Source organism: Diorhabda sublineata, chromosome 3, assembly GCF_026230105.1.
Source record: "Diorhabda sublineata isolate icDioSubl1.1 chromosome 3, icDioSubl1.1, whole genome shotgun sequence".
NCBI classification, from domain to species: Eukaryota; Metazoa; Arthropoda; class Insecta; order Coleoptera; family Chrysomelidae; genus Diorhabda; species Diorhabda sublineata.
The window spans coordinates 23375311-23389440 of NC_079476.1; the positions used below are offsets into that span (position 1 = coordinate 23375311).

The following is a 14130-nucleotide window of genomic DNA, read 5'->3' on the forward strand; positions in this document are numbered from 1 at the left end:
TATGAAACACAATAAGAAATAATCAATTATCAATAAATTTGGCACCGTGCGATTTTTTTTGTTTCCGAAGATAAAATCTGCTTTGAAAGGGACCCGATTTGAGTCGATGGAAGCGGTAAAGCAAAAAACGGTAGAGTTCCTAAAGGCCTTCACCAAAGAAGACTTCCAGCACTGCTTCGATTAATGGAAAAAACGTATGGAAAGGTGTGTGGTTAGGGATGGGAATAATTTTTTATAATAAAACCCTTTTTCGTAACCACTCTCGTTATTGAATAGCCAGACCTCGTATTTACGATATGTAAGTACCAAATTACTTTGTTAAGGATAAGGATGCAAATTATACAATCAATTTCAAAGTAAACATTTTATTACGATAATTACACTTCAGTATTTGATTTTTTATATAATAGTGTCTGGATCCCATCTATATTTTTTCGTTTGAGGTATATTACTCAAAAGCTTCATATCTTCATCGGGGATTTCGAAATTTAAGTCTAGATTAGCCTCCATATTTTGTTTTTTGACTGATTTTGGAATGATCGCTAAATTTTGTTGTAATGCCCATCGTAGAAGTATCTAAAACAATACCCAAATACTATTGTTTGTTGAACAAGGTGTCAGTAAAAAGTCTACCACATATAAGCCGATTTAAGTAAACATACTTCAGTCTTCAACTAAAAATTTTGGAATTATACCTAAATCAGCAAAAACTGGATGAGAGAAAATCCTATAAATGAAATAAATATTCTGATCCAGTAATTTTTAGATATGGAAACCTCTGAGTTGCAAGGTAAGACCCACTTTTAGACCTTTGTGAAGTTTCTTAATCTAGAACTCTAATATTTTTCAAAAACGCAAGATTAATTAAAGTCAATCTGTTTGTTTCAAGAAGAGCCGAAGTGTCATTGTTTTCTATGGAATTACAAGATATCTGCAGTACAATTGAGCTGTGGAGAATTCACCAACAGACTAAGTTACAGCCTGTTCGTGAATCCACCACTGCTCAAGTTACAGCGTAGGACGGAACGGCTAATTTTATCTCGATACATTAGATTTAAAAAAAATTATTGCTCGAACTGGAAAGATGAGTTTTGAGGAGAAGAACGAGATAATTTTAAGAAAAAGCGATGGAGTTGAGTGTTTAGAAAGAATATTCTAGAGAAACGAAAAAAAGGCAACAAAAAAAATTTCATTGAACACTTAATGAAGATATTGGAATGGTTACTAGTGATTATTTCAATGTTGATTCATTTCTCGTTTTCTTATATCAGAGTTAGCGAAACGACAAGAAACCAAGAGGAGATTTAGCTCGAAATTCTCATTTCTTATAAAATTGATTTAGAACCATTTACTATCTACTTTGAGTCATGAAATTTTAAGGTTTGGAAAAGAATTGAAACCTTTTTTGTACAGAATGTTCTGCTCCACATTTTTTGTCCTGGCAGTTTGTGCTGAAATCCTTGTATTTATCGAGTTATTCTCAATTCAAAATGTTTTTTAGTACATGAACCCATTATACGGTGAAAATTTTGAGGTTAGGAACAAATGCCTGGGATACTTTTTTATACAGAATTTCGTACTCTATATTTTTTGTTACGGCAGCTTTTCTCGAATAAAAATTTTCGTGTTATTCACGTTTAAAAATTTTTTTGAGTTTCAAATCCCAATATTTCGAGAATCCGTGCCCCTAATTTTGTTAAGACTTGCTCGACTTATTCAGTATCCCAAAACCTCCCAGAATCCGTCAAATTTAATCTAAGGTTTTAACTCAAAATCGCCTAATTTGTACGTGAAGCATGGTACACAATAAATTACACCACCATCAACAATTGTTTCAAAAAAGGTTCAATTGGTCTTAGAGTACCATGATACCGCTGTTTTAAGCAGGGTCCACACCATGCTGGGGTAGGCCGGGCGGCCTAAGCCACGTTGATGTAGACGCTCCGAGTGGCTTTACCGGGTTATCATAAAGTAGGTACAGATCAAAGGAATACCAAGTCTACTGGAGAATGGAACTGCGGAACAAGTACGAATATACGAATTTTTGACAATTGATGGTGTTTCATTGGTTATTTTATATGGTTTATAGATGACGAATTAGTTGCATCTTGTACATTCATAAAACATAAAATGATTGTGATGATTAATGGATGTGAATGTAGAAAGAAATTCCATTCCGAGAAAAGTCACAACAAATGCTATAAAAACATTCCAGAGTTTTTAGAGTAGTTGAAAGTTCAATTTTTGTTTATTCTTTTGAAATTGAAGAACATATTGAAGATTATGGAAAAGATACCCGGGCAAAATCGACTGATTATCTTGAAATACCTATTTATACCCAAATCATGTTCATACTTATTAGTATTCACTCTAACTGAGATGTTGTGAAAATTCCCAATTTTCTCATTAAAAATGTGAAATGGAAATACACCTAGACCTCTAGTAAAGTCTTCCGTGGACCCCTGGAAGTTCGCCTAAACCACTTTTGGAATCATTGATATAAAAATGAAACTATTTATACCTCTGTAGAAGGTGTCGTGGTTATTTGAGCGCACACTTTACGAATCACTGATCTAAGGATGAAAAATTTCTTGTAGACCTCTGGGACAACTTTAGCACCACGTTTTATTAACCTCTATGAGCGATAATAATATTTGGGTTAAATTACTCACAATTTACAACTGTAAATTCAAAATTATGCGAATTGGCACGGTTAGACGAATGTTTTGAGAAACCACAGTTCAATTAATGTTTCACGGAAATAATGCGGAAACAGTCTGTATGAAAATTAGAGAACAATTTAATATTCACCTTGGCTGGAGGTTTATTCAACTTTTCAGCTACTGCCTTTACTGTGGTATCGTTAAACAAATCTGCATTTCCACTTCCTCCTAACGACGAATATGCTTGGAGTAATATTCCATGATTTTTACAAAATTGTAAAACATCGTCCTGATGATAATATGGATGCCATTCCACCTAAAAAAGGTTTATATTTAACCTATTAATTGTTCATAATAACAAAAATACAGAAAAGATAGATCAATAATAATAATGACTAGCATTAACGTAAAAAAAACTAAAGATAATGAAACAATTTGCCAAGATTGTAAATGCTAAAATGCAATGATTTGAGGCCTCGAAAATAATTGGGAACAAAGAAAGGTCCTTCTTAATATAGCTTCTATTTCTACTTGTAAGCTTTCGATTGGAGATTTTCTGTAAGCTCCCAAGATGATGGACTATGCTTGATTTATTATAGCATCTAAACATTTTAACATGTACTTAGGAGTAGGAAATGAGCCTATAAACCATCTTGAATCTAATAAGATGCCTGTAGATCAAGAGTCTCTCGATCTGACATCTGACGAATAGATCCTTAATGTGTTCATTCCAATTTTATTGTCGAATATCGTTACAAGAGATGTGTGCGAAAAGAAAGCCACCCAAAAAAACATACCCAATAATAAGGTGAAGTTGCCCGTAAATTTCGGCAACACAAATTTAGTTCTGCCACTTCCTAATCGTGGCGCTAATATAATAAAAATGTGTCATTACTGTCAATTGTCAAGATAAATAAACATCTTTCAGTTTCCCAAACGCTTTCTTGATGTGTGCTGTAAATGGGAAGAATTTTGCAAAATTCAATGCTCAACATCAAATTATGTGAAAATCAGTGATTTTACAAAAGCTATACCATCTATTGTCTACTTCCATTTATAAAGATTACATATCACATAAACCAAGAACATTATTATGCTATAAATACAGATGTAGTAGACACTGATATGATCGTCGAAGTACAGTAGATAATCTGGGTTGTATATTTAAATGAACCGCGAAAATAGATTAGTTCTGCCACGTACCATCGAGGGCACTGGCATCGAAAATCCGCCATATTGTTTAGTTTGCATTTCTTCTTAGGATATTTTCTGTGGAACCACCATTTAGTTCGAGAAGTGGTTTTAGGTTAGGTTAGTCAACGCTACAAAGAAGTGAGATTATAAGAAGAAGATTGTTGATAGATTTTGACTTCAACATACATGCCGAGATCATCTGCGGAGAGTCTGACTTTTATTGATTTCTATTTGTTACTGATTGTTGATAATTATGAGAAATAAAGTTGACTGATCACTGATTTCTGTGGTGTTTCATGTTGTTGAGTTTTGAGGTCAGTGATACATACATTTATTCTGGAGCACCATTATTTAGAAAATTGTGAATAAAAGCCCGCATGTTTTCAAAAAACTGGTTTAGACTGAACCAAAATAGTTTCAGCCTGGACTAAACTTGATTCTCCTGACGACTATAAGACAAGAAAAAACGTCCGCAGACTGTATGTCGCGTGGTATATGACTAATTAATAAAATAACTTTAGCCAAAATCAAACTTTGTTCGTCAAAACATTTTTATCGACGAGTAATAATGTTAAACCATAGTTTAAAACAAAAAAATTGTTCAATCAAACTTGATATTCTCATTAATTTACCTGATTTACAGCTACTTTAACTCCATGATCGTTATTTACCAATTCTGTCAAGTGTCTGACGTTGTAATTAGATACGCCAATATTTCTTGTCAAACCATTTTTAACACCCTTAACTAATTGTTGCCAGATTTCGTCTCGTGATTGGGAGAAATTTCTCGAGTTGTTTCCACTATCACTAGGTATTCCAGGAAAATGAATCAAATAAAGATCCAAATAATCGCAGGCGATTGTTTTTACCGATTTTTCCAACGCGCTATAAGCGTGTTTCCCAAAATCTTCCTCAGTCGGCGCTGAAATTGATTAATAATTTTATAATTCCAACATATTTTCGTAAAGAAAGTTTCCCAACGAAAACGTACCCGAAGGTGTAACTATTATATCAAATAATTGTAAAATATCATGGTTTAAAAAAGGTTTTGATTCCTTACAGGTTATTTTATCTTATTTCGAGGTTATAAACATGTGGAATGTCACTAATCCATTTCTTCATTCAGTTTCTGCAATAACTGAATTATACGCGGATAAATTTATTGTAACTGATACAACTTTGTCAGTTGTCGTTGATTGAATAAGTCTGAGTCATTATTTTCTAAAAAAAATCATCTATTTTGCTTGAATACTGAGTACTTACATCTTACTTTGGGGCCACACTAACGAGAATTGCCATTAATACCACGACTTAATGCGATAATTTAACAAAGGCGTTAACATTGCCGTTTGGCGTTAGGCGATAGCTCAAGTGGCGGTGCATCAAAGAGATTAACGCGAGCGTCAAACGCCATTGAATTGGTGCAAAACAAACGGTTTGGTACATTTTTGTTTTTGTGTGATTAATCCAGTTTTTACCAAGAAATTATTGTTAAAAACTATGCTGTGCATGATCGTGGGGTGCGTAGTTTATGGCTATAAAAGCAATAACGGCAGAAAAAAAGCTTGAAATTACATTTCACTGGTTATATGTAATCGTTTCAAATTTTTTTCGTAAATTGATATTGAAAAATCTTCCAAAACGTTTTTGTTGGATTAATAATCTCAAGATTGCTGTGCCATCTAGCAATGACACGATTTGCTACAAACATTTTGAACAAAAGTACCATTAAATATAACCACAGAACATACCCTAAGATTAGGTATGTTTTGTGAATCTACATGGTGGACTAGCCTATTGAGTAGCCGGCCACTCATTCGTCTTCTCAATCGTTTTCCGCTCAAATGCTACTCTCATAAATGTCGATGGATAGTCGGACGCTACCACTAAATTTTGGCAATTAAGAAGGGGTTGATTTGATCAAGGTGTGTGTAAAAATTAAGTGTGTACATGTGTGTAAATACCCAGTTTTGCGGTTTTTAATTCTGTAAAACCATTTTCCTTTCATGAGTGTAGTGTATCTTTAATTTTGAATGAATAGAGATGTAAAAACAAAATTATTTATAATTAATTGGTTTCTAGGACACTATACTTTGAGCGTCAGCCCTAAAATATTAAATATCTTTCACCCAGATTCCCCAACAACCATTTATCACCTCCACCCATTTCAAATTTAGTTACAATTGAAGTCACTACAAATAATGTCATAATTTGTAAAATCTATTTTGTTATTTTTATCATAATGATGATTTTTTTTAAATACTGCTATAGTTTATTCGTAAAAAGCGTCACAATCATTAGAGCTCCTTATTTATTATTATTTTTTGGCTTTTTTGATTTAGAAATATTTTCTTTATAAGATCTGTCCTTTATGTACTAAATTTCTAAGAACAGATAGGTTACAAGTCGTCTTGTATGTGAGTTTTTTTTGTTGGTTATATTAACTGCTGATGTTTTTTCTAATTAATCATCTAAACTAATTGCTATAAAAAAGATTATTCCTCAAAACACCTTACATAATAACTTACCTAATTTCGATGTTATAAAAATATCTTTACGTGTTAAATTATATTTAGGCAAAAGTTCTTTAAAAGCCTTTCCGAGATCTTCTTCATTTTTGTAAAACGCTGCGGTATCTAAAATGCCAAAAGGTCTGCTTTCATATCATATTTTTTTTAATTAGAATAAAGATTAATTGTGACAACAAAATCATATAGCGAACTTTACTCATAGGATCTCCGGTACTGTTAATTTTATTCATACAGTGACCGATACACAGCCGCACGCCAACTATAAAAGATAGTGGGTTGCTCCATCTACTGTTGGATAACCGTTAAACTATTATCCTAGATGCTTCTAAAAGAAGATATTTGTAACTAGGCAGATGGTTCTACAATATTCTGGATTGATTGCAGAATTGTACAAAAGGCGAGAGCTCACAGTAGAGCCGTTATTGGAATATAAAATATATACGACGAAGATATCAGCGATACTGGTGGTGTGACATTAAACAGTTTTATTCACGAACTTTTAGCCACGAAACGTTACAGTACTAATTCAATTTAAAGTGGTTTTCCTATCTTACAGTTGATAAAAATGTTGTCGTAACCTTCATCTGAGTAATTTCGAAACTATTCTCATTGAAACTGATAATAGCAGAATAGCGAATTGTTCCCATATTATGGATGCAAAATTATATAAAGATTCAAATCTTTCTTGAAAACACACTTTAACCTTTCTCAACTTGTCTTGTTTTTGCGAATAGAATTATCATACTTATTTATTCTAAATGAGATCATAATTTTAATTTAAATTTGAAATTATACTACAAACAACTGAACGGTATACGGAGTAGATTTATCTCGAAATAAATATATACATAAATATATGGGAATCGAAACACCAACTGAGTCAAGAGCGTGATTATTGTGGGACTGTGGCAATCAAACATCCAAGTGTACTAATTTTAATATATGTTTCGAGCTTCCCAATACTTTTGTATTCATCATCGAAGAATTAATTAATAGAAAGAGAAATGACTCAAAAGTATCATATTGAATGATGTGGGCTCTAGTAATAATCTTAAGTCGTTGGTACATGATTGGTGAACAATAGGTCAAATTATTAGAGAGACAAATTCACGGACTTTACGTTCTAACTCCTCTAAATACTTAATCTTATGTAGTTAGTGCGTTGTTGATTCGCAATTATTGTGCGTATAAAGATTATGCATTGTTTACATTAAAAATGTCAAACTTTATAATGGCAAATGTCAGATTTAACATATTCACATTCGTGTTGCCATATCTCAAAACTTTAGTAGCAGCCCTCGTATATGTAACTGAAAACTATTGAATATGAAAACTATTTTGAACAAAATTAATTGTTCTGTATTATTGGTGATTAACCTTTCCTAACTTTCAAATTTCGCACTATTAAAAATATCCACAGTTCCCCATCTTCGTAAGGGATGTCAAATGAGTAGTTAAGCTTTAGACCATTAGATGTCGTCAACACGGTCATAATAAATAATAAGGGCATGAAACCATCTAATTAAAGGTGATCTGTTGTATGTAGATGCAGCTACTATATATTTTTATATGGATCAATTGATATTCATTAATAAAAACTCATTAATCTAAGTATAGAAATTAATATCACAAATACTTACCAAAAAGTCTGTATCCAACTGCTAAAGCGTCATCTATTGCATTTCTAACATTATCTGTTCCTCTAATTCTGCTGGTTCCTACTAAAGATTAAAGGCCGATTCAAAAACTTGAGTTTCCCTTGACGTTCGTAGCAAATTCTACACTCTATTTATATAGTTGATCTAACAGCTGTTTATCTATTCTTTTTGACGTGTGTACTGCTTTTATTTTTCGTGATATTTTTATTGGGACAAATGTGATTAGTTTTTTTCTTTTGCTACGAAACTTACTACGAACTACTGACGGGAAAAGATAACATTCGCTTTTATTGAAATTCACCTAAGACAGACCTATCAGCAAACATTGACATCAAACGTCAACTATGAAAGATCTTATGCATTTCAGACGTCAACGGTAACGGAAAACGGAAAGTTAAGCTTATGAATAGGGCATAAAAGTATGTTTCATCCAAATATTTAATACATGGTTACTAAATATAGCCAAAAATACAATACATAAATAATATAACTCGTTTTACGATAGTCTAAACTCGAAAATGTGGCTAGTAAATATCTTATAGATATACGTACAGAACTTGGACGAATAAATTTGTCCATGGTACAGAATGATACATTCGAACTGAAGCAAAAGCCCGCATTTACAAGACCGCAATCAGACCTATATTATCCTATGCAGCAGAGACCCGACCTGAGACCTCTAAAACGAAACGGATATTGGAGACTACAGAAATGAAAATAGTTCGAAGAATAGCGGGAAGAACACTACTGGATAGAGAAAGGAGTGAAAACATAAGACGAACATGCGGAATAGATAATATCAATGACTGGGTACTGGATAGAAAGATAAAATGGAATGAGCACATTGACCGCATGACGGAAGAACGAATTGTGAAAATATCAAGGGACAAATCACCAGCAGGACAAAGAAGCATTGGAAGACCTAGGAAAAGATGGAGTGACAACCTCCCAGGTGACTGAGCAGAGGCAATGACGTGAAGAAAAACAAGCAATGATGCCTATACACAGCAGGAAGAAGAAGTACAGAATGACAGTCTTAAGCATGATAATTGAAACCAAAGGTCTCCAAATATTGGAGTAACTAGTTTGCAAGAGTAGTACTGAAGAATCCACAGTAGATCAAGAATTACTACGGGTGATGATACTACCAATATTTTTTCTTGAAGTGAATCACCCGGTATAATAAAAAAACTCTTGTTTATTGTTTTTGCGTAGTTGATATTTATAGATATTGATAATTGTTAGTAATAACTTGACTACAATAAAAAATATTTTATTACCTGGAATTTGCATATATGTAATGTTAGTATCAAATAAATTGATTTTTCAAATGAGCGCGTAACATTTCTCATGTTTAACTTTGTTTATATTAAAATATTCAATTCAATTATTGAGATTTCGTAATTGTATAGCTGAATGAAGGTCTAGAGTACATTTTCTTTAATTTCATTATTTGCGTATTAGGGGTCTGTGTACATTCAAGATTATATCTATATATTTATTCCAACCTACTAATCGGAATCGTCCTTGGAACAGTTATTGGAAACGTTTAAATGACATTTTTGTGCATTCTCCGGATACGTACGTTTCTTGTAACTGCACGTGCTATCATCCAAATATCGAAAATACCGTCCCAGAAACGGTTCACAAGGGACCAAACAGAATCGTTTATAATACAAACCTCAATGGTTTCAATCGACTTAAAAATATCGATATATATCGATTTTCAACATAGAACACGAATACGGAATAAAGGTCTACTTGAGTGCGAGAAAAGCTGGAACAAGAATTTATGTGTTCCCAAGCGTCATTTCCAATGAATAGTGTACCAAAACTGCATATAAAAATAACGGAATGGAGCGATGTTTCAATAAAAAACAGATTTCAATGATAATCAAATTACTGGTTAAAAAATTAATGTCACTATAATAAATGCTCGGGGTGCTTTCTATAAAAATTTTGAACTAACTTTTGTAACCAATAGATCTGAGCCTGATTCCCAAGGACTGTCCGAATACTGAAAAACTATTAACTGAATAGGACTTTTCTTTCCATTATCCCTATCTTTTCCCATTTTTTAAATATTAAATTTTTTTTAACAATTTATGCCAACATTATAAATCTCAGTGTATTACATTGTGGGGCGTTCTAATCATATATGTAATACTCCTATAAGGACAGTTGGTATGGGAAAAAACGTCCCTACGTTACGGTGTCGACAATATTCATTTTCTGTCTTGTTCGAGACACTTTATCTATACTGCGCATGCTTCGTGCGCGCAAATGATGCACAGAACTAATTGGAGCGGTCGGAGGAGGAAGAGAACGATACAGGACGTGCTTCATTATTTGAAAAATTGTTAAGAACAATGGATCAGAAGGTGAAGATACCCAAGAATCAAACTAAAAAGTGTGATATTAGACCTTTACGATTTCCAAACGTGACAAACTAAGACCTTTACGATTTCCAAACGTGACAAACTAATACTATATTGAAATTATTAGACGCTTTACATTAAAAAAAACTTATATTTATACGTTTAATATATAACTTTTCCATTTCCTAAAGGAGCAAAGATAGGAAATCCTCAAAAATGGTTTCATTTCATCGCTTTTTACAAAAATATTTTAAAAAATCTATAAAAAAATAATATGATTTCTTTGTTGAATTGTATTAAATTCTTAGTAATGTAGATTGACACTTAGTAAGTCATTGGCCAGTTCGGCACCTTGATTCAAAGGATTTATTCGCTTTTACTTCATCAAATATAATTCTAACTAATACCTAATAAAGCATAAATATCTATATGAGATCCCTATTTATATACTTACAACCAATCATCGGCATCTGATCACCATTAGGTAACGTAGCTTTAAGATCTTTAGTCAATAACCCATTACTTGGATAAATTAATAAAATAAACGATAACAACCCCACAAATTTTTCAATCATTTTTGAAACGATATTAGACTCGTTGAATGATAAAACTTAAATGCAAAGCTTATTTATATTTATACTGTCCATACCACCTCGCACATTTTAATATGATTTCAATAATACAGTGTGGAACAGCTTATTTGGTAGAATATCAATTTCAGTCAGACATTAAGACGAATGTCATTTCTAACTAGAAATACTCCATCTAATGTTATTTGGAAAATGTCTGAGGATACCATTCAATGCACGATCCACGAGGCTATATAAAAGAGCGAGCGAGATCGCTGCAGTCGGCTCTCTGTTGTACCACTCCGGGTCTGTTTATCGGGCGAGAGTGTTAATATAGAATAAATCGAGAGTGTGGATCATGAGAGTCCATTATATCGTGGAATCTTCAGCTTAGTAGACTAAAAATGAAATTAATTAAATATAATCGTTAAGATTCAAGCGCCAGTTGTGGAGGGATCGCAACTATTATTTATTAAATACAAGAGATCGACACTTCTTTATTCCACTTCTACCTTTAAGATTCAAATATTATTTTTGACATCTGCATTCTCTTCCTCCTTACGGCTTTTATAGCAGCTCTGCTCTTTGGCGTCGACCAATTACCACTCGATCAGATTCCATCACAGCGAATACTTCGGCATGGAAGAGAGAAGGTATCTTGTTTTTTAAGAAGAAGAATACGACAAGTGGATAAAATTTTGAATTTATTGGATCGTTTAAAGAGGTTAAAGAAATCAACCACAGAGATTCAGTTACATGCTATCCTGCTGCTTCTGGCAAGGATAATATTATACTGTCATCAGCCCTCAATGTACAACATTTCAAAATAAACATACGTTTTGGATCTCAATCGATTTGCCGAATTTTTACAATATTTTAAGCTAAAATTCACAACGCTTCGAAATTCAATAATTATTTAATCCGTTTTGGCGGTTCCACTCTGTATATATGTATATTTCTTTTACATTACGTAATCCTGTTAAACCGGATTTGTTGATATTGATTTTGTTAATTTAAAGTTCACTGACATCGTAAGATGATGTTTGAGAACTAGAACGTAGGTAAGACGAAATAAAAAGTACAATATTATAAATTGACGATGCCGCAAAATATTCTATTTAAATTCCAGTTCATAGGTTAGAATCTTCTCGTATTGTAAATCCAATGAAAACTGTCATCAATGTTGAAAATCATTTAATAGTTATATATATTTGGATAAAGTTATACACAATTATTTTTGCAATGGTGAATATTTGTGCAACGTTTATTTTTCCCCTTTTTTTCGTGGTCTAGGTTTTCATATCTCTATTCAGCGAGCCATTTCAGGTTTGAAAACAATAAATATTCTTCACTCGTAGTTAAATCCATAGAATAGGGTGGTGTAGTAGCCATTTATCAGACTAAACAGTTACATGGACTCCTACTTCGACCTAGAAAATAGCAGAACACCTAAAAGGATTAACCTTAAAACGACTATACAGGATTCTATATTTTCTTGTCTCCTTTTAACGACTCCAAAACTTTTATTGGAATTGAAAACAGTTTTTATTTTTTTAGAAGAATCAGAAATGGACATCAAAATGCCTCAATCGTTGAAGTTATAGTTCAGTTATAGTCCTAATTGATGTTTTGCAACTTTCTTTTCGTTGAGGAGAATAGGACAAGCTGGCCATACGTCCCGGTTTGGCCGGGACAGTCCCGTTTTAGACCTCTTTTTTGGCCGTCCCGTCGGTTTCCGAAAATAATCTACAATGTCCCGGTTTCAATGAAATAATGCTAAAAATAAATATTTTTACAAATCTAAGTAATAACTTACTTATCAACAGTTTCATCGTATCTCATAAAAGCTTACAGCAATTGGAATACAGTCAGTACAGTATTAAAAAGTGTACAAGTATTCATAGTTTCTGTGCTGCTTCGGGCATATTTGCGTGCAGCGACTGTACTTCGCCAAGAGCATAGTTTTTCTTGCTGACTGTACCGCCGCGCCTGCGCAAGTCGGTGACAGCCGCCATTGCCAGTCAAGAGTTCTCGCTACTCACCAGCAGTCGCCAGTATGGTCTGATGTATTAACTCTGTGTGTACAAGCACAGTCGTAAACGTGTGCTCGGTTTTGTGAACTTCGTCTGTGTAAACTTGTGATTTGTAAGTGTCATATAGTAATGTGAATAATGTCTCTCTCAAAACAGCAAAAACGGTTATGTGTTTTTAATGACGATTTGGAGAGAGAATTTAAGTTTATTAAAACTGACATTTCTACTACTGACAGATTAAAAGTAGTGTGCAAAACCTGTGGTGTCCATTTTTCTGTCGCTCATGGAGGAAGAAATGATATTACTCAACATACAAAAACGAAAAAACATAAAGATGCTGAGAAAGCTGCCAGTAGTTCTTCTACTTTGCAACATTTTATATTGAAAAAGGACACCGATGATAAAATTTCTGCACAAGAAGGCATGTTTGTTTATCATGCAGTTGTTCATGGACACAGTTTTAGGTCAAATAACTGTCTTTCCAAACTGATTAAAAAGCTTTATGAGCCAAAATATTCATCCGGAAAGACCAAAAGTGAGGCAATCGTGTGTAATGTCTTGGCGTCGTTATCCATTGATGAAGTGGACCAAGAGATGAGTTCTTGTGGGTCTGTTTCTCTCAGCATAGACGCCTCAAACAAAAAAGCAGAAAAATGTTTTCCTGTACTTGTTCGTTATTTTTTGCCATTATCTGGAGTCCACGTTAAAATAATTTCATTTTCGTCACTGCCTAATGAACCCAGAGCAAAATGCTTGAGGAACTAGTGAAGAAAAAAAATCTCAATGAAAAATTGGTGGCTATGTGTGCTGACAACACTAATACAAATTTTGGCGGGGCCGCTAGAAAAGGGAAGAATAATGTGTGGTGACACCTTCAACAAAGTCTAGGGATAATCGGTGTAGGGTGCGGTGCCCATATAGTCCACAACTCCATTCAAACAGCTGTCGACACTCTGCCGTTTGATATTGAATGCTTCGCCGTTAAAGTGTATAAATACTTTCACATTTATACCGTTAGAACAGAAGAGCTGAAAGAATTTTGTCAGTTTATTGGAGTAGAATACTCAAAGTTACTAGAGCATGGAAACACTCGTTTTCTGTCCC

General features: G+C 33.4%; 1 protein-coding gene across 1 annotated transcript; it reads right to left on the reverse strand.

The window, feature by feature from the left end:
* Window positions 1-349: 349 nt before the first annotated feature.
* On the reverse strand, window positions 350-11062 carry LOC130441811 (glyoxal reductase-like). Its single transcript, XM_056775609.1, has 6 exons — window positions 10879-11062; window positions 8029-8109; window positions 6386-6493; window positions 4490-4779; window positions 2812-2979; window positions 350-576 (listed from the first exon to the last, which is right to left on the reverse strand). Exons 1-6 carry the CDS (start codon window positions 10997-10999, stop codon window positions 400-402), a joined length of 945 nt encoding a protein of 314 aa, XP_056631587.1. The 5' UTR covers window positions 11000-11062; the 3' UTR covers window positions 350-399.
* Between the last annotated feature and the right edge of the window lie 3068 nt (window positions 11063-14130).